Source organism: Ischnura elegans, chromosome 8 (assembly GCF_921293095.1).
Source record: "Ischnura elegans chromosome 8, ioIscEleg1.1, whole genome shotgun sequence".
NCBI classification, from domain to species: Eukaryota; Metazoa; Arthropoda; class Insecta; order Odonata; family Coenagrionidae; genus Ischnura; species Ischnura elegans.
In genome coordinates this window covers 4,283,365-4,305,352 of record NC_060253.1, presented here as the reverse complement: position 1 = coordinate 4,305,352, position 21,988 = coordinate 4,283,365, and the positions used below count along the sequence as shown (strand labels likewise).

General features: G+C 37.6%; 1 protein-coding gene across 1 annotated transcript in view; it reads left to right on the top strand.

Moving 5' to 3' along the window:
* The window catches only part of LOC124164189 (serine proteinase stubble-like), a 230,694-nt gene that overhangs the window by 142,928 nt on the left and 65,778 nt on the right, over positions 1-21,988 (top strand). Inside the window, exon 3 of the mRNA XM_046541398.1 lies at positions 1,666-1,799. Within this exon, the coding sequence (XP_046397354.1) occupies positions 1,742-1,799 (58 nt within the window). The 5' untranslated portion in view covers positions 1,666-1,741. The remainder of the gene's footprint in view (positions 1-1,665; positions 1,800-21,988) is intronic.

Below are 21,988 nucleotides of genomic sequence, written 5' to 3'. Positions count from 1 at the left end.
TTCAAAAAAACGTAAGATGTGGTTTTGTTTTACAGTGGATCAGTTTTAATTACTGCCCATTTATGCGTAAGTAGAAAAAAATTCCGTAACTCGGGCTTTCGAATTTGCTTTTTTGTATATTTTCCTATTTTCTCTATTGGATCTAGAAATATGGAATAACTCACACTTGATATTACCTCTCTGTCACATTAAAAAAATCTATTCCCGATTGCTCTTACCGGCTATTAAATTCACTGCATAGATATTTTATGGATACGTACCACATATTGGTGGAAACTCTTTTCGACCAATACAAATAATGTATGCAGTAAAAAATTAATAAAAAATAAATCTCTTAAAAAATAAATCAGACCTTATGGTTTACCTATACCTTTTCACCTTCACTCAAAACTTATTGGCTTACACCTCTTTTCATAGTCTTCCAAATTTTGATGCGAACCACTTGCAATCAGCGAAAGGTTTTGAATACCGCCAGATGTGAGAAATAAAAAGCAACACGGGACGCAAAGGGTATAAAACGCAAGAGATTCACGGAACGAAGCATTTATCCCGAATCCCTAAGGCACTTACCAATCCATTATGCCTGAAAAATTATTCGCAATTAACGGATGACAAGCAATAGCATGACGCACATACGGTATTGACATTCATTTGAATTGTTTCTGAGCCACACCAACGTCTTGTCCGGAGTCAATTTCTTCATTCCAAGGTGTATCAATGCAATTTTTAATCCATGATGTCTCTTTTTATGTTTCACGTTTGGAATAAACAATACATACTCGAAAAAAGCATTGAAGCAAATGAAGGCAACAATGCGTTTTCCAAAAGTTTCACGCAAATTTTTATGTTCACTCAAAATCGACCAAACCCCACGATAATTTTGGCATTAATTTTACTAAATTCCGCAGTAATGTTTTCTATGTACACCGCCAAAGACGCAAGAGTATTGGAATCACATTCTAAATATTCCTTACAGTTGATTTTCAAATTATTTTCTCGACAAACCGGCCGTTATTCGGGAAAAACTAAGAACAGAACCCAGATAAATAATTACTGTGAGTGACCTCCGGTTAATTGGGACAGGAATCTGCTTGAATAGGCCACACTACGGTGGTACTTTCTCGACAGAAGTATTGCATTACGATTTCTCGTTACCACGCATTCTATTAGACATTCATTTACTTTAATTGATCATGTAACTATTTCCGTAAGTAATAAGAGAACTCGTCCAATGAATTCTTCAATGAATACAACCTCACCTTGTTCGCTGGAAGACGAAGCAGGAGTTTTTTGAAATAACAAATAATGAAATAACAATATTGCGTTCTTATACATTCAATTGTTATCCTGTTTTTTACTCCCCGGAAGAGGGGACGAAACTTTCACTGTTTAGCCATAAGATGGGGGTTTACCCAAAAGTTTTATAAATCAACTTTTTGCATGCATTTAGTCTTTCATGAAGGGATGATTTGAGTATATGAAATGACCTCTTAATGGAGGTAAAGTCCTTCAGTCCTGATGAGTTAACCGGAACCTGCGGTATGAGAAAGTATATTTTCTTCAGAGTTCGTTCTATCCATGAGGGAAAAATTATTATATTTATTTAATATGTATCCATGAGGAAATAGTAATATATTTTTCTTTTTCCTTCTCTGCATGTTACAGATCTGATAGTCCATGGACTTGGCTCTCACCAGAAACTGTGTGTGGCAACGTGACGCATGCATAACAAAAGAACATCATGGATTCCGCGAGGGGTGCCCGATCACACGCATCAAGGAGCACTTCCGTCCAAAACGGTACGTCAACTTTTTCATTCATTCCGTTCAATCAACTGCAAAATTAGAATTCGAATAATCAGCGGATCAAGTCATCTCATGGTTTTAGACTGGGGCTGGCTGCCTGAAAATAAAGATAGTACGTACTGATATTTTTCATTCAAAACTAGCTGCAGAGAGCCAAATATCCAAGGCCAAGCTCTGTTGCCACCACAAGAATAACACTCAAAACATCTAGTATCTAACTATCCATACTGGAATAAAATTCGGTAAAGATGGGTTATCTGGGGAAATTTCTCAAATAGTCCGAAAAAAAATCATTTTTGTTGCATTCCGCTGAAGAAAATGTTGCGCCTTAACCTAAAAATCAAATTTCAGGATCTATAAATAATCAATAACTACCCAAAAGTTTCTTAAATTACGTACAGACCACAAACTAATAGTATTTAGCAATTTACAGTATACATTTCAGCACCATTATCAAATTAGCTAACGAATACTTACTATGACAAAGGCGATTCATGGAAATACAAAGTGGTTCAAAAAGTTTTTTTTTTATCCTTTTTTGCTGTATTTTAACACTTGAATTATCATACCCGGGCAAGAAAATTAATGGTATGCCAATCTAAAAATCTGTTGAAAACTCCGTAGCCTTGACGCATCAACCACAATCATAAAAGAGGGACATGGTTCCTCACGCACGAGGCCATCGAATAATTGAAGAAATCATCAAAACACAAAACCTGGAATTTCAACAACAATGTCCGACAACGGGAAATAAACGTCATAAAAATTGTAAAATCTGAGGATTTTAGCTAATTCGAATGGAATTTTATATCAAGACTAAAATAAGGCCTAATCAAGTGCAATAATCTCTGCAATAAAATGTAATTCGAACCGGTCTGCAAAGTTGATGTACCTTCTTCGGGTGGTGATGATGAGGTTACTCGATGACGATGTATTTGTATAGAAACCCCATGTATCTACAGTGAGAATATTATCTTTTTTAAAGATACCAGAAATTGTTATTTCAGCTAAAAAAATCGTTGACCAAGACAACAGTAGTGGCGATATTTTGTGGAACTTCTGATTGATAACATAATCAAACAAAGACGTCTATATGGTCCACATACTTGTGTGTTAGATAGGGTCGGTTACAAAAAATATCTTTGAACCATAAAAAGCGTTTCTATGTGATGATGTTACCGGGAGTGAAAGCTTATTTCCAACTACAGGAGCATGCCGACAGTAAAATACCACCTCTAATTTCTGCTTTCCGACATTCGTTAAACATTGACGCACACGGTCACGACGCAAAAAAGACAGCTACAAAGGTTAGATCGGAATACCATCAATTAGCCAAATCAATCGCGCAGAACCGCCGCCGCAAAGAATTCGGACCGCGTGAAACCATTCATATTGACTTTCACGTTTTGCAGCGGGAACTCGAAAGTCATTAATCAACGTCGCAAATGCTCACAAAAGAGCCTCGCGAACCAGCACGATAGAACCGGCCGAAGCGGCGGCAGCAGCAGGAATGTGTGACAACGTGCGTACCCGCCGGTTATGACCCAAATCAATGAATCGGTGTGAGGAGGAAAAAGTGGAATGCGATGTACCCACCTACCTCGGTGATGACTGCTTGCATTTCATTTTCCCACCGCGTCATCGGCGCTCGAAGCATCGTGCGAAGAGGCTCACTCACTGCAAACGTGAGCAAAATAAAAATATCCTAAAAGAAATTCGTATTTATAAAAATAAACACGCATTTTCCAATAGCAGGAAAAATTCGCTAAAAAGTAAAATTAAGCTGTTCATTGAACAGAGAATAAATCGTTAATTAGGTTTATAATAAATTATTGTAGAAGAGCCTAAAATGTGAGTAGTTCATTCGTTTGCCCACAAATGTGATTCCAACATATAATGGGTAAAGCTCAAGCTGCCGATGAGTATATAAACCTCCTCATCAGCGGTTTTGATTGTGCGTTTTAACGCGCACTAAGGGAAAATGACATATAAAGGTTATGGGACCAGTCTTACCGTTTCAGTGTGAGTGTAAGGTGAGTAAGGATTCGCACACAATATAAAAATCTAAACCTAATCATCACCCACGATTAATTCTCATGGTGATATTAAGCTTATTTTTTAGCTCTTATTGTTTATTAAACTGTTTTCGGAAAGAAAGTGTTTTTTAAATATTATTTTATGATATAGATGCCGGATAATATGGAAAAGGTGGGTGCATCTCCATGTAAATCTACAAAGCACCCCGAAAGCCGCTTCGATTGGTGTGTTGCAGGGGTTGCTAGGACACCAGCCGTAAATAAATACAAAGAAAATGCGCCAACGAAGTTCCGCCTCGCATTTATTTCAGGCCCTTATTATTCGTGGGGAATATTATTTATGGGATTATAATTTATTTATTATATGTTATTAAACGAATAGGGTGGTTTCCTATAATATTTTTATTGCCTAAATCGAAAGATTATTACTCCTGGAGTATGCATTTACCGCTTTTAGATTTTTAAATGACGATATCTATTTTTCGCGATTAAATGAAAAGTGAAGGTTTTCAAGAGCGCGAAAACGCGACGGCTAAGTATGAATGCTGGGAAAACCCCGTGTGACGTCATTCTGCTTCCCGCTGCCACCGAGTGAGATGCACTTGGGGCGAGAATATGTGCGCCACTGCGATGCAGGTTGCTAGCAGGTAACAGAGTACCCAGCTAGCAGGTAGCGCTTGGCTTAAATGACGATTATTAATACCTTATCAAACGCAGGAAACTTTCCGACCATAGGCAGTTTTAATAGTTGATTATTAAGGAATGCTTCCCTGAGGTCTTTGCCTCGTGCATGCATTGGTAATCTCAGACGATGTAAAACTCCTATCTACTCTTCCATTCGTCTAAACTGGGATTTCTAAAACAAAATAATTTGTATATTACGAATACACTAATGGTGGGTAACGAATCGCAATCAATACCTTTCGTTTTCTTTGATGAAGGAAACTACCCTATTCGGATGCCTATCCCCTCGGCAAAGTATCACTCTTAATTTATCGTTTCCATTGGACGTGGAAATAAAGCGAGATCTATGAATATATTTTCTGAGTCGCTCTGAAAGATATTTTTCCTCAATGGCTCAAGCAATCTAAGCCCAGCGTGTGTAGTGGGAAGGTTTGGCGTGCAGCGAGTGATATGCTGGCAGCGGAGTCTGCACGCCTCAAATAAAGAGACATGAAAGTTATCCTCACCACAATAGGATTTCGCGCAAAAACAGGGCACGCCCCTTTTATAATTGAGAAGAATAGGAACTTTATTTGCTTATTTCATATTTCAAATAGATGTTTCCTTAGATGTATTTCGATTCTCAAGGCCAAAGATTAGTACCACCAATTGACAGGCAAGGTATAATATATGTGTAGGGCGATGGAGGTGATATTCACTATCCACTCTAATACTCTTTTATACCCTTATGTTAAAGAGGAGGTCAACATGGAGGTCAACACCGCTCCATCCAATAAAAGGTTTGTATCGCCTCTTTGGCCGCTTTTTAATCGGTTTTCGAAAATCTCCGCAGAGCGGCGTATGAGTTCAGTGTGTTTCCCTTCATTCCAATATTTTGCAGTAGAGTTCACTATTTTATTAATATGGGCACGAACCGGATTTCGTAACGTAGTTACATCTTCAGGTAACTACGTTACGGTCTTGCCCATATTAATATAATAATGAATCTCACAAAGTTTAACTCCTTTATTTCCAATATGGAGAGGTTTCACAAGGTCAAGCCTGAAGGTCTCAGTTATATTGCAGTAGAGTGTTTGCAATTGCAAAAATGATAGCATAAAAAATTACGAATTTGATATAGGTCACATCATCACTAATATAAATGTGGGTTGGAAGCCCTAACAAGTTCATGTTTCCGTGAAATTCGGATCGCTTTGACAATCAGCGAAGCAAGTGGTGACTTCAGTAAGACCATTTTAAGATGCAGTGGATGACAACGTTTATTTAAAGGCCGACTGGAAAAGTCCCTAATGTAAGTTCTTTTTAGTAAATTAAAGTCTTTTTTAGTAAGTTCAACAGATTCAGGCTTCAATTGGTGGAAGTTAGACATATTTAAATAAATAAAATATCGTAGCACTTTTCGACTTTTTTTAATTTTGTGGAAAAGTGCTACGATCTTTTATTCATTTCAATATGACTTTTTTAGTGGTAAATCGTCTTCCAAGCATAGAATTTGTGGTTTATTTGATGTATTAGCTCAGTTGCGTGTTATTGCCCCTTATTTTCTCGTGAAAAGTGGATAGAGGTGACCGGTAGTGCCTCGAGAATCAATTTTGAAATTTGATTTTATTGCGCGCGATGTGACAACAGTTCTAGCGGCGGACTTAAGAATCCTCGAATGTATTATTCGAGCTTAAATCTTTCTGTCGATGCACCCCCAAGGGCGTACCCAGGACCATAACTAGGGGGTAAGCCATGGTCTAGAGTGGGGGGGGGGCAAGCCAAGTTGTGACAATTAAGCATGGAAAAAGTGAATGAAACCAACATTATAAGAAAAGTATAACAGCACTTTATTAGTTTATGATATTATTTCTTTGAAAAAAACTGTTTTATCTTAGTTACATATCTTATCCTAATACTTATCATTTTTCGTGGGTTTAAAGAAAATTTTAAAAATACATTTCGTTTCAATTCAGAACTGATTTTGCTTACGGCCGTTTTACACGGTACACGGAATTGCGCAATCTGACGACGTACATGCGAAGGCGCAATCAAAATTGCGCAGTGTAAAGCGGCGAATTGCTAGAACACATGGGAGAATGCGTGGATGCGAGACGGCAAAATGGCCCCTGTTATAATTTCGTTCATGCATTCGCGCAATTCCTCGCCATTTTAGAAATAAATGCAGCTCTAAACTGCGTTATTCCGTGCACCGTGTAAGACGGCCTTTAAAGAATTTTGCGATTTTTGCTTCTAGGGGGGGGGGGAGGGTCAGCTGCCCCCCTGCCCCTCGCTGGGTGCGCCCATATGTACCCCTCTAATTCTTGGTGATTTCATTCGTCCCCTATCGATTCTATACACCACTCAATAGATAATACGGAACCTCAATTTAGGGTAACATCATTCCATCCATTGATTACAAGGGGTAATTATAGCCATTGAGTATCTATCGACAGCAAACACGCCCGTTGCCCTCCACTGAAGAAGCGCGTGCACTTGAGAACGTTGAGAACCCTTTCGAAGGTGGGCGGGCGGGGACGCACGTTATGGAAGGAACGAATCCGCGAAGATGAATGCCGATCGCTATCGATCTTAAGATCTCGAATTTAAGCGGACTTGAATGGGAGGAGCGAAGGCAAGATGCTCGAGGGGATAGAAATTTGTCGAGAATGAGGGATTCCCCATCGCCACTCCACAGAAATAATTATCAACTCAGCGAATGAATTAAAGTGGAATATCTTTGAAATACTACCATTCTGTGCTAATTACGGCCTACAACTGCTGCAGTCCAAAGCTGAAAAAACGAAGCGTTTGCTAATACCATTCATTCTATCAGGTCTACCTTCATATAATATCTCAACTGAATCGTAAAATATATAATATGCGTAAAACTTCAAAACAAAATAATTAATGAAGAAGCAGGAGCAATTTCCACAATTTTAAATTGATTGGTACTACCGGTTCTCTTTACAATATCATCAGGTACAATATATATCAAGTGTGCAACGTCTTAAAGAGGAAATGCAGGATACGCACCATCTTACCACCCCCATCCTACCTTCCCTATTTAAGACGGTGCACACTTGATATATATTGTACCTGACGATGCAGTAAAGCGAAACCAGTAGTACGTACCAATAAATTTAAAATTGTGGAAATTGCTCCTGCTTCTTCATTATGTCACGTTTCCACTCCATCTCGAAACTCACTCTGAAACCTCAGGTTATAACAAAATAATTTATGAATAGCACCAAGTGTTACTGTTTTTTTACATTTCTAGATGTTACATGTAGTCACGGTGTGCGTTGAGCGAGTCTAAAAATGTTTTAAAAGAGTGCAACATCTTTTATTTCAACATGAAACCTTCTAACGTACCAAGAAGTATGGTGCTCGCACAATAAAGCCAATGTATCGTGGTCAAAATGGCCGCAAATATGCTACCAGAGCGAAAGAACATATGGCCTATGCAGGGTGGAGAAAAATTATGTCACGAAATTTTAACCCTGGATAAGCGATGCCCGTAGGAACCAATATTATTGATGGTGTTTAGGTCGAAAACTCACCATTTTTAAACTACAGAAACTAGTGCAGTGCATTTTTAAACTACAGGATAGCGTAGTGGTCTGCGCAGTGGCCCGAAAAGCCAAAGGTCCGTGGTTCGATTCCCGGTCCAGGGGAATTTTTTCTCATGGCAATTCTTGTATATTATCGACGAAGAAAGGAGCGGCATGCCTTCTCTTGTCAGTGATTTTGCCTCAGCGGTTCAACAATGACGGAGAACTTCAAAACGCCGTGACCGGTTGGCTCCTTCCACACGCGGCAGATTTTTTTATGAAATGGCCAATAGAACAAATACCCTTAAAAGATACGAAATATGCTTGAATAGTTTCGGTGACCTTGTGGAAAAATTAAGTAAAGTTTTAGTTTGAGATATAAATAATGGAGTTGTTCTAACTTCACTGGTTTGATTTTTATTTCAAAGCGGCATTTACGTTCACAATTACCCTCGTATCTAGCGCACCGCCAAAAAACTTTTAGGATGTATCCTGGGATGTGTCGCGTTAGCGTTAAAAACGGTCGGGAAAAATAAATCGTAGTGGAATATCACCAAGTTTTTTTTTAATTCTCCCAGTAAAGTAGTTTTCATAAAATTTATAGTTTATTCCAATCCGGCCCTGGTTGCAACAAAATCTGTACCACATTTTTCTCGGGAAGTTGAGTAAACATAAATACACAAGTTTGAAGGTAACTCACACTGGAATTAGCCAAATAAAACTTCTCTGGTGGGTGGTCACTGACCACTGGTCAGTTTGAGAGGAACGAACATGAGTTATCAATGTGAAAAAGTAGTAAAATGGTAAGGGCTGTTTCCGGTTTTCGAGAGAGGATTATCTATCTTATAGAGAGGGAATGGGTCTGAAACAAATGAGGGCTTGCATAAAACATCAGTACTATTGTATATTTAAAACTACTCTAAATATATGTAAACTGACACAAGTGGGCCAGATAAATTCTAGCTTCCTTCACCGTTAACATGAAAACTTATATGAACGGCCTTTCATTTTACTCTATTCTGCCCTTTCCACCATTAACGTTAAATCCGGGACCATAAACAAAATGTTACCTAGGCGACGAGACCTCAATCTCTCTCTCAAATTAAATTTTGAAACTGCATAGTGATTTAAAGGTGAAAAGGTACTCTATATAACCACACATCCATGAAAGGTTAGAAGCAAATCAGCGTAGAATGGGATCACAGCAAGTAGTATGGCGCCAAGACTGGATGTGAGTTAAGATATTCAAACTATGGATTTCAGAGGCATCAGGGTGGATACCAAATCACGTTTCGCACCAAAAAAAGTAACACTTCAAATGCGCATACAACTATGTCGATGAATGCTGCTCAGCGCGAACATGTGAACGAATGTAGCCATCGAAGGCAGTGATTGATTCGCTCCGGGTGAAAGAGATGGAAGCAGGTTTATGACTTCATCAGCATGTGAGATGAATGCACTCAGCAGGCCAATCATTATCCATTTGAAGAGACTCTTAACTGCTGGTCGGTAATTATAGGCAGGAGCAATTCCATCGCCATAATTACAGGGTAAGTAATTTTTAAATGGAAAGGCAAACTAGCTAGTCCTTCATGGAGATAGAAAATACAACCAAATAATTATTCACTCCAGTATTTATTGGTATTTTGCATTCCAAAGAATTTCTTGTGTGAGATTGACGTGGTCCACTTCCTTTAATTCAAGCACTAAAGAGTGGCTCTTTACCTGCTTCATGTCTACCCATGATAGGCCCTCATGGAAGGTGTTTGGCGCGGATACAGGACGCAGGCTATTGATTAGGAGAGAAAATTTGACAGCCGTCGAAGTTAAGATATCAAGAGAAGCCTGCCAGAGGGCTCACATCGGCTGTCAAACACCCAAATTAATTGATCGACTTGCCTGATCATTAGAGCCGTTATTATTGTGACGTCACCGCAGGTGTCGACCTAACGTTTTAATTGATTTCCTCATTGTCCGACGGCTCCAATAAGTCAGCGAGGTGGATGAACGGAAGAAAATGAAGAAATTTTGTGAGTCAACCAGGGAGGAAATTGATGGTCGGCAGTTTGAAAATTTTCGGGAGATATAACTTGAACGAGATCTTTGATCTCCACGATATACCTTCGAAAATATTTTCACTGAGAAATCATCCGCAGGAAAACAAGTTTCTTCTATCTAAAGATCTCGAAATTTAGGACCCAAACAGTTGTTATCATGGATATTACCAAGATGTCTTCCAGTTCAGAATACCTATCATTGCTAGCAGGATAACAGGGAAAATATTCCACTCATTCGCTAAGATTCTTAAAATACTAAACCTTAGCATCCTATCGCGTACCTTCAATCTTTTTCGCGCAAAATTTGTGGAGCTTGCTTGTGGTTATAAAAATATACTAAAAAACCACATAGCTTTTTCGATACAAACTCGTCCTATTTCAACACTCCCGTGTCATTATCAAGAGAAAATTCAACCAATTCTCATGGCGACCCGTTAATTAAAGGGTCATTCCACCTCTATTCAACAAATATAATGGTCTCAGGTTTGGGTGCCTTAGGGTCTTAGATTTGGATAAAAATTCCTGTGTTATTAAATAATTTTTTACGAAAAACATATTTTGTGGGTTTTATACACATTTTAATTTTTCGCATTTTCGCCAAAAACACGAACCTTGAATCATGTAATTCTTTCTATTTCACCTCCAATTTGTCTTCGAGCCATTATTCATGGCTTATTTTAAAAGCTAAGACTTTTTGTGAGAAACAGAACATGTAAAACATTCTTTCACTGGTCTTTTATGAGATTATCATCGATGTTAAAATACCTTTTATTAACTTTACAAAAATAATTCATCTCAGAATTGACCCAAACTTTTATTTCATAACATCTACACATCTAACTTATTCCAAAAATAAAATTAAGGGGCAGTAATTAATGATTTAAAAAAAATAAAACGCTGATCCATTAGAATACATACCGTAAGCTTATCGTACAAGTCTGTAGATGTGATGACTGCCCCAGACCATAGAAATAGGAACTACAGATTCAATTAAAAGCCATCATCGCCGCCAATGTTTTAAATCTACATAAATAGCAATATGTTTTTGACGAACCTTATGCGATGGCTGCACTGAAGATTTGGAGCAGACAACCAGATTGAATGGCTTCATTTTTAAGTTTATTAAGCCATAAATGTTAAGTGAAATAACGTTTATTGTTTTGCAAAGATGACATATTTTATTTTCTAATTATTTCGATACCGTCAAAAGTGACCCTAGTTTAAAAATTACTCGTTTTATTTCTAAACGTAATCTGATCTGAACTACTAAGCGGTCGAATCGGTCAACACTCATACATAATAATGCTTACGAGAAAAATGAAGCTTCTCTATTAATTTCGATATTAGACCCCACACTAAAATAGCGCGAAGAAAAATCTGTTTCTGAATAGAATATTGTTTCAATATTGTTTGTTTAATTAGAATAGGAAAACCTCTTCGTCTTACACGCACTGACTCACTTTTCTAGAGGCCCACAACCAGATTATCACTAATGGAACCATCTCTTCCGTCTGCTGTTCCGACCGAATAAATTCTCTCCCCAATGGAATCAATCACTTTTCTTCATCGACTATGAAATTTACTGAGCCTTTATTAACTCTCATATTTCGACATAATAATGAAATTTAGTCACCATTCAGCGTGAGGCTATTAAATTCCATTCCTTTGTGGCCTCTTCGTTTAACCATTTCAACTGAATCAATAAAGGACTTTAATATGGCAACATAGTTTAAGCGCGTCATTTTCTTTAATGAAAAAATAAAAACAAAAGCGAATCGTGGTGGATAGTTTCACAAAAAAATGAAAGAGATTACATTATTCCCTGAGTGTAGCAGAAAGGTTTTTTGAGACCCGAAAAGGCAAATGATTGGACTTGATGGTGGTCGTAATGGTGCGTTGATTGTCAAATTTCGAATGAGGTCGAATGTTTATGTGAGCATTAACTGGAGCGGGGCTTGAGCCAAATTCGTGATCGGGTTGTTAACTGATCTTCAGCTGTTTAACCGCCACTTTTATGGCCATTTTTCCCCCGAGCGCGAGAAAAAGAAGCGGGTTAATATTTACGAGCTCATCTTCGCACGAGACACACTTTCTTAAGGGACCCATTAACCCAGCCGATCATGCAAAAGCGCCGTTCCTCGATAGAAACCCAAAGTGAAACAGAAAAATCCCTCAGAAATAACGACCGGCTGAAAATTATAATTTTCGGTTCTAATGGTAGTTTCAAACCTCAAGCGCATAATCGAGAACAAATCGGATATAAGAAGACCAACGTAAAACTCCAGTTTAGCATCTTGAAAACCCCCGTTTCGTTTTGTAATAGCACAGTCATTTTGGTACCTCAGAGGCGAAGCGGATTCAACGGTTGACCTTACTTAAGCCACCAGTTAAAATACGAAAAAATCTTTAAAGTCGTACGCACATTTTTACGCACGACCGCATTAAAAAAACAGAATTTACAAGTAAACAGTACTTTATATTAATTCAGAACGGATTCAAGACTTCCTTAGACGAGGAAGAGGGAAGAGAAACCTTAATAAGATAACAGAACAACCTAATCAGTCATATCTTGAGAAATGATGGGAACAATCGTCGAGGGACTAGTAGATGGCAAGAACGGAAAAGGAATGCCTAAAAAGAAATATAGGGAACAGGCAAAGAAGGATGTGAAAGAGGAGAAATGCATTGATGTAAAAAGATTAGCTGATAGGAGCATTGAGTGGAGAGCTGCGTCAAACCAATCTTAGGATGGTTAACCAGCGATGATTGGACGATTATTTCTAGTAATTAAAATGTACATTTTTTACAGGCGTAACCTTATAAACCTTTCGCATTGGAGGGGTTACTGTTTTGATTAACTGTCTAAGTATGCCTCACCGCAATTGAATTTTAGTGGATGATTCCTAGTACATCCTCCTTAGCATTATAATTTCTCTTTCGAGACGAGGGAACGCGAAAAATTGCCTTCGGCTCCTCGTACATAAGATAAGCCCAGGTTAAAAATGTATTTTGAAAATGAAGAGACGTGACTTAAAAGCTAAATAATAATTCAAAGAGCTACCCATTTCATTTTCTCTGCCTCGGGCCTTTCATTGTTGCTTGAATAGTAATTTTTTATCTTGACATGTTTTTCCTTTCGGAGTGGACCATACTGGTTTGTGCGTATGTACCTTCCCACAGATGAGAAACTGGTTATTCCAAGGAAGTTTGCTCGAGTATAATAGAAGCTAACATCTGAAATATCATCACTAGGTCAGGAAAATTTGAATGAATAATAATTCCCCACCTCGTAGTCTGGTGTCAAAGATATCACATCAGTGATCTATTCATACGATGAGAATAACACAATATTCCAGTTTAAAGCGATTTTAATCGCTTGGTTTACAGAAACCCACGCAAACTTAACTTGATAGTGCTACGAGGAATCGGTTGATTTTATGTGAACAAGGCGGTTTCAGCAAAAGAAAATTTCTTCCTGATATTTTTTTATCTTATTATATCGTCGCCATTTAGGAAAACTGTGAATTTTAGGCATAAAGTTGTTAGTCGATATTTACATTTCCTGGGGAACAAAAGACATAGTTACTTCAAGCTAGCTAAATATAGTTTCATGTCGTCATGCGTTCTATGGAGTACAAGGCATTCCTAAAATTATGATAAAGCAAATGAAAAAGGAATTATGTACCATACCAAATTATTTTCAATAAATAAAGGACTTCTATCAGCGTTAACGAAAAGAAAATAATCCATCAGCAATAAAAATCTTTCCTATTCGATGACCGACGTGTTTCCTATTTTTTACCCACAGTATTGCATTCCTTAATCAATAGTTAACAATTTAAAATTCAAAAACGGCATGTATATTGTTCCTCTGAAGCCGAAAGAGTTCCCATCAGATAAAAATCGAGCAAAACTATTTCCTCAAGCTTCCATCGCTTAGGACGTAATTGCATTAGAAGTATTATATATTTTTTTTTTTAATATCACGAGATGTGGGTCAAATGTTTTTTTTTTACCCACATCTCGTGATATTTAAAAAAAAAAATATATATATATATATAATAAGGGGTCGTGAAGTATATAAGTTTGAATTAGAAGTATTTTATTTTTTCTCACTAAAATACCGAATATACACTCCCTGGACAAAGTCGCCGGTTATTTCCAAAATCTCACGACGATACTCATCACCTTCGAGAAAACAAATGAAAATAAAAATTTAATTATTAATGAAAATGAAAATAATTAATGAAAATGAAAATATACTCCAAGCTTCTGGAGCTCAAAGGCTCAATCCAATACATTTCGCCATAGCTTATTACTAATTAGAAGTTTTAAATCGGATTCGCATTCAACAGAAAGAAATGAGTCGGAGGCGTCAAATTTAGGCTTAATCCCGGCTAATTGGCGTTATTTTCGCCGGAAATTTTATCTTCTCTAATCAAAAATTTTATAACCTCCCTAATCAACCTCGACGATTAAAAATCAATTGACTATACTGAATATGGAAACATAAAATCTTCTCAATATTGCTAGTATCCTATGCTATAACCGTATAAAATATATTTGAACCCTGAATGAATTCATTCAGCAAAAGTTGAAGCAAAATCGTCCCTTTACGACATAAATAATGATGATAATATATTGCGATGATTAGTCCAATTGCCTTGAGATATTTGGGAAAACTGAGTTTGAAAAAATTTTCCAAATGTTTCACGACCCCTTTCTTCCACTCGACCTTTGAAAAGTACCGAAATTCGACCGTGAGTCCCGGCAATAAATTATGTCCAATTAGCAGATAACCTGTCAAGGATGTACGAGTCCAGTAATTACTATAAATCAGCAATGACGAATGGACCACCCACTGCCAGCAATAAAATATTGATATCTTCCCATAGAAATACGGCACGAGCCCATCGTAATCCACAGCAAATTATTGCCTCATAACATAGTTAATTTCAGTTAAAAACGATACCCTCGTATCTCATTCAGCAATCAAAATCCAAACCAATGATTTGGTTTTAAGTTTAGACCGTTAATTTTGAGCCAAAAGTCAGGAATGATTAATTCGATGGAGATACCCACCAATTGATTTCTGGTTTAAAAAGATCTGAACGGCAAAATAAACCGAGAAAACTTTCCGCGATATGTACGAAGAAGAGGTAACTCACGACATATTGGAAAAAAAATTTAGCAGGAACTGATTCTTAATGTAAGCCTAAAATCAGCGCACAACACTTATCATTGTAAGCGAGCAGTAATTAATTCTTTGATTATTAATAGGAACGTATATGGCGTAACTTTGTAGAATCTAAGATGAAGTTATGTTGAAACAACAATATCATTATACAGCTGTTCTATTTCCAAAGATTTTTTACTTCTTAACCGACCTAAGTTTTTACAATATACACTGTCATTATGAGGATGAATGTTGACATTGACAGTAGCGGATACGGACGAGGGGGGGCTAAGTTTGGAGTAAACACCCACAAATATTGCAGGTCCGAACAAAAATTACCCCATTCTATCTAGTGTAAATTGGATGTCTAAAATGGGGGATTTATCCCCCTTAAACCCCTCCCCCCATGGATCCACCACTGGACATTGACATGCCTTGATGATGACAGTGTTCATTGACTAAACTAAGGTGGGTTAAGAAATGAAATATATGTGGAAATAAAAGAGCTTTTTTATCATTTTCATGATATCGATTCCCGATTTCCACGAGGTATCGCTTAAGACGTTTAACTCCACTGAAACAACAAGAAAAAAACTCTAAAAACCTCCACAATATTATTTTATTCCACGATCATGGCCTGACTGTTGGATGAAACCTGGGTCGTGAGTAGTGGCGCCGACTCCATGGGGCCTGAGGGGGCCCCAGCTCCCTCAAAAATTCGTTATGGGTGTGAGGAAAAAATCTGTCAGGCTTGTCCATTTTCCCCCGAGTGTCCAGATATCGAGATTCGAGTTATCAGGGTTCTAATGCTGATCATATGACTCTTCTAAAATACTAAAAAAAACTTAAACCTCACTAACAAAATTCACTAACTCTTGGTTTACTTTTTGGTATTCCATTATAAGTTTACCACTTATTTTTTATCAGAGCGCGACCCGGGTTTCAATGAATTATCATCATCTTCAGGTGCTAATTAATAATAATAATAATTAATTGATAATTATCGCCTGACGATGATGATAATTCATTGAAACCCGGGTCGCGCTCTGATAAAAAATAAGTGGTTTAAGTAATTGTGTATATGCAGGAAAACTTAAACCTCACTACTTAAAAAATTTCCCGTGGCAAGATCCCCGGTTTGGGCCCCCCCCAATATTTTTTGTAAGTCGGCATCCCTGGTCGTGAGATAAAATAATCCTGCGGAAGTGCACAATTTTTTCTAGGTGATTCATCGTGAACGCTTTCGCTATACTTTTTAAGGCACACTCAATCGTTTGCAATCAGTTGAGGAAAAAATATTGGGACTAACTCTTGTAAAGTATGGAATGTAAATGGAATGATTGTCGGTAATTGAGTTATTTCAGGCTAATTACATCAATGCCCTCCGATCTCTGTTCATACATTTTGTTACTGCCAATTATTCTTCCAAACTATTTTTATTTCATTTCTTTTGTGGTTCAAAAGTATTATTCAAATATTTCAAGTACCATAACTTTCTAAATAACAGCAATTAAATTCTACTCATTCCAGTTCTCATAATTTTTATGGTTTTTACCTCTCAACTTTCATGCTCTCAGTACTTTTCCCGCAATATTGTAAATTTAAATATTTTCCATCGAGCTACTTCAACACTGTGCTACGTCTTCAGCCAGGTGAAACGGGATTGGAAATATTCTACAGGGGATTAATAGACACACACAGCCTTTGGACACATCAGAGTATGCCTCCAACCTTTATTTCGTTCCCCATATTGTATCTGATTTCGCAAAAAAATAGTAAAGCGTCGATATCAAATAGACTGAATCGAAGATGCAAAGTTTGTTTTTTAGTAGTTTCAGTTGAACGCTATAGGCGGTGAAACTCCAAATGACTATAATCAATCAATGACTTCCAGATTTCTATAAACTTTTACATTCAGAGAACCGGTTTTTTACCCTGTCCTGGAGAGAAAACGGGTCGCCTGAACATGAGAATTTATGAAAATTACGATCATTGAGGAGTCGTCGAAAATGATTACTTGAGTGGTGCATTAGCCGTCTCATCTAACGAGGAATTAATCAAAATAAATGTAAAATCTTGATAAATAAGCAACGTTTCCACCCATAAAATACATTCCCGTTTAAAATCTAGGCTAATTTAGAGATACACTTGTCAAATGCTTCGCATTTTCACTCGCAGAGCAAAGTAAAAAGTCAAGATTTACAATTGTCATTTGATTACACTCTCATTGCAGCACTCTTCCTTACGCCATTAACAAAAAGACTTTTAATTCAATGCATCAGATACATAGTTATGAAACGAACGGCAAAAGTTTTCCTTTATTATTGGTAGATGTTTTCATAAATTTGACTAGTTTCACTTGAAGCACGTCATAGTGATAGTAGATTCTATTGGTGCGGCTAGAGATGCTATAATTTTTCCTCGAAGTAAATAATGGTAAATGAGTCCAAATTAATCTTCCTCATGTCAGGGAAATTCTCGTCAATATGTAGGATTACATGTTCAGATAACTCAATCCGGCTTTCAAGCCTAGGATCAATGTAAATTATTTTTTGAGTGAAACCTATTGTCACGTATAAAAATTGCTTTTCCGTGAGTACTCCTTTTAACTCTAAGGGTTTTTAACCAAAACTATACCGATTAAACTCTTTTAAAAATAAAATTCTGTTGCATGCAAAGATGGACACATGTAGTGTAGGCATATCCGGTACACCTCTCAGCTGTAAATCCATCAAACCGCGAAAGACTACACAAGGATGACAAAACTTACTTTGTATTCGTCCAACTTGTTGATGGGGATATAACACTTGAATAAAGTCTTCACAAGGTAACAGCCGACTGAAAATTGTGTAATATAACATTCCAAGGACATGCTCAGTGTGATCGTATCAAGGATAATATGACAGAGCAGTAGGCTGCGTCTTAAGAAGGAAAAAAATGGCAGTGATTGGAGCGGCCAGTAGTGGTGATCTCATTGATAACAAAGGCACATCATTTTTTGTATGAAACTATATATATGACATTAACTTGCATACAATAGTACAGTGTCCCGCTAATCCGAACACTTTTAATACGAACAGCTCCAAGGCGATTTTTTTTCAAAGAAAATTAACCTTTTTTTATTAACAGCAAGGATATTTTCTTTAATATTCAAGCCTTAAACACAGTATAATATCTTTACTTGCAAATTACACAATATAAGCTGTAGACTAAGTGCAATATTCAATGCTGTATTTAAATTCTGTAAATTACCGTAATTTACTGCAATTTAGTACAGAGTGACGACTACCAGTGGCGTCTTTGAGTTGTCAGCGTGATAGTGTTGCATCGAAGAAGGGGTCGAGCGAGTACAGCCTTGTCCATTCACGCGGTCCAATGCGCTTATAATTCGTACTTACGTTTCAAACCGTTTTTTTACCATTACTTCGGCTAATACAGACAATCAAGTAATCAGAACAATGTTTGGTCCCAATAAGTTCGGATTAGCGAGACTTCACTACGCACCAAAAATTGGTAAAGTATATCCGTTCTTTTGTAACAGAGAACAATTAAAATACATGGATACTAGGTAAATGATTACTTAACATAATGAAATCAGTTGTCTGATTCCACACTTTGTTTCGGCACATAATGCAATTTTCAAGAAAAAAAATGTGTAAAAAATGGCATTTTTCCTCGAAATGGCAAAGATATCCGCCGAAAACTAGTTTTTTTAATGATTATATTGTAGATGGTAATATTACTTTTAAATCTTCCGTCCTTAAATCTTTTCTTTAAATCTTTTAAATCTTTTAAAACTTCCGTAAAATCGTATTTTGAAAGAATAATTCCACCTCGTCCCTAAGAAGAAATCATTGATTGGCCAGGGAGGGTCGGGTTAACTTACGCCTGAACCTTCAAACAAAATTTCCAAGAGAAAAATGCCGTAAAACAAAAATCAGGGGGAAAACATCATGTATCAATTTTGAAGCGCTATTTTGAGTAGAAATAATTTAAAACTGTAATAAAAGGGGAAATATCGATATTAATCCTAAATGGTGTAAAAGAAGCACAAAAGTTTATTGATAAAACGATTTATAAATATAACCTTTTTACCGATATAGTTAGGTATATTCCACGCACCCAATTTTCACTGCTGCAGTAGTTAGGGATGTGTACTGATGAATCACAGTGAACCCACCTTCAACAAATGTGTGGCTTTTTTTTACATTTTTCAACTTTATATAAATATTTTCCGGGGAAATTTGTAAAATTCGAGATGCATATATGAACCAAAACGGTTTTCTTACAGCCTAGATATACTAGACGCAATATGAGAGCTCCTTGAACTCCTTGCTTCCTAACTGTACAGCCTGTTGTGTCTTTGCGTCCTCCAAACTCCCTGTTCTCCCTCATTCAAAATATTCTCTCATGAAATCACCCCGGGCTGGACTCAGTGAGAGAGAACGATATTCTAATTGACATATTTTCTGGATTTTCTTTACCTATTTATTGAGCCGGAAGTTTTAAAAGTCGGGCTAACATCCCGGACGTGGTAGAGAATTTTCAGAGACTGCCCGATCCCTACTTGAATGTTATTTGGCGGACATTTCAAGCGTAACACTCCGTCCGTCGGATGCGACGTTAAGCCGTGGTCCCCTTGGCGCCTTTCGTTAAGAGCAGGCTAATGCCGACGTCGGGTTTCTCTCCACCCTTCCTTCCTTACCCTTCCCTCATGGCGCAAATGACCTTAGATATCGGTCACCTCCTCTACATTCCATACCAGTATTTTAAGGGGAGCACAGAAGAACTTATTGAATATTGCTTCCGATGATGGCATCATTGTACCAAAACCCTAGTCAGTTTGTGATAAAGAAGTATGTTTTGAAGTCAAGAGACTCATCAATGTGAACCAGTGGTGTAACTATGGGGGGATTAGGGGATAGATCCCCCCCAAAGGCTCAGAGAAGTAACAAAACTATTTAAGACTATTGTCCAGTTTTTAAATTTAATAACTGCATCTGGTTAAATTTAAATTTTCAGCGCCAAAATGATGTAATACGTAGGCATGCCGTTTTTTTTCAAAAAAATTTACGGACCTCCCTATGCCAGGAGGGGGGGGGGGGTCGCCACCCCTGGCCTCCCCATCCCCTCCCCAAAGCATATCCCTAGTTACGCCACTGATGCGAGCAATTGATTCTTGAAGAGTGTACAGAATTTTTCACGGAATTACTTTCCCCCAAAAAACTGTCACCAAGTTAACCAATATCCCAAGCATTCCGCACACGCTTGACCACTGTGTAACGCAGCAATGCAAGTGAGTAGAAAAAGGGGGGAGAGAAGGATTTTTCGGGGTTTCGGGGCCTCGGTTGTTGAAGACGAAAGGGAATTAATAGGGTCGCCCAACTAGGTTCCAACGCTTCAAGCTTATAGGAGGAGTTTTCGGCGCCCCAACAGGTGTTAAATGAAGGCGTTAATTACTCCATTCCGACGAATTTGGAGGCGGGGCTGGTGGGAAATTCGGCCGAAGGGGGGGGGGACGACGTGAGAAGACCCCCTTCGGCGTAGGGCGCGTCAATTGCGCTGCTGGGAAACAAGAAATGTGGGGAAGGAGGGAAATGGGTGGAGTTCGATGAAAAACTTTCACCAAACCCTCTTTTACCACCCCTCAAAAAAAATAAATATCAAAAGATACCCACGCGCGATGAATTCTTTTACAGTTTTCCCGAAAGGTGCACAGTCATGTCTCATTGCCTATCGAAGGGGGAGAGAAAGATTAGACCTGTAAAGATAAGGGTAATTATCTTCGCTTTTATCTTTGGCCCCATCTTGCTTTCGGGCCAAGAGGGTGAGAAGAGAAAATAAGGCAAAATTCAAGGTATGACAGCATAAAAAAAGCAGTGCTCGTCTTTTGTCGGTGAAGTGCGTGGAGGTTGGAGCGAAATTGGAGAGTGACGAGGGTGGATTGGATTTCATTCGGCGGACACCTCATTGAAGATTTTATTTGACCTGCATCTTATAAGTATTATTTTAAAACTTATTTCTAGGGAGGAACGTACTAAAAGTTTTACGTAAAATAATTAGTGATAACAATAATATTGGAAATAAGTTTTAGTTATTGTTCAGATCAATATTAATTAAACTCGGACTCCAGATTATGCATTTTAAACTCATCATAACAATAAAAAATTACAGGCATCTGTTACCTACAATCATTGTTTTGTAATTGTAATAAAATCTGCGCTAAATTGATCGAATGGACAATATGAAGATAGTTATCGTGTCTTTATCAAAGTGGAGATCTTTTTTTTTGTCCCCGGAGGACTTGAAGAGAAAACTAAGAACGAATTCCAACACCATTCCTGAAAAAAAAAACATTCTAAATCTCCTTTAATTGGGCTAATATGAGGCGCAGAAGGACCGAAATTTGATATTGATGAGATGGTATCAGTTTCCATTCGGCCAGCGCTTTTGAAAGGTTTCTGACAGGCAGGCCGTGGAGAGCATCTTTCAATATTTTTTCAAGGTTTCAATTTTTTCAATATTTGAAATAGATGAAAAAATAATTTGGAATGAATAATAATAATAATAATATGATCAAGATGTAAATAAAAATAATACCATAGTTAACTTTTTACCCTCGGCCTACGAATCATGCATTATAGAGCCTCAGGCCACAATGATATTCAAAATTGGCCTTTTTTTAGTATCTACCACG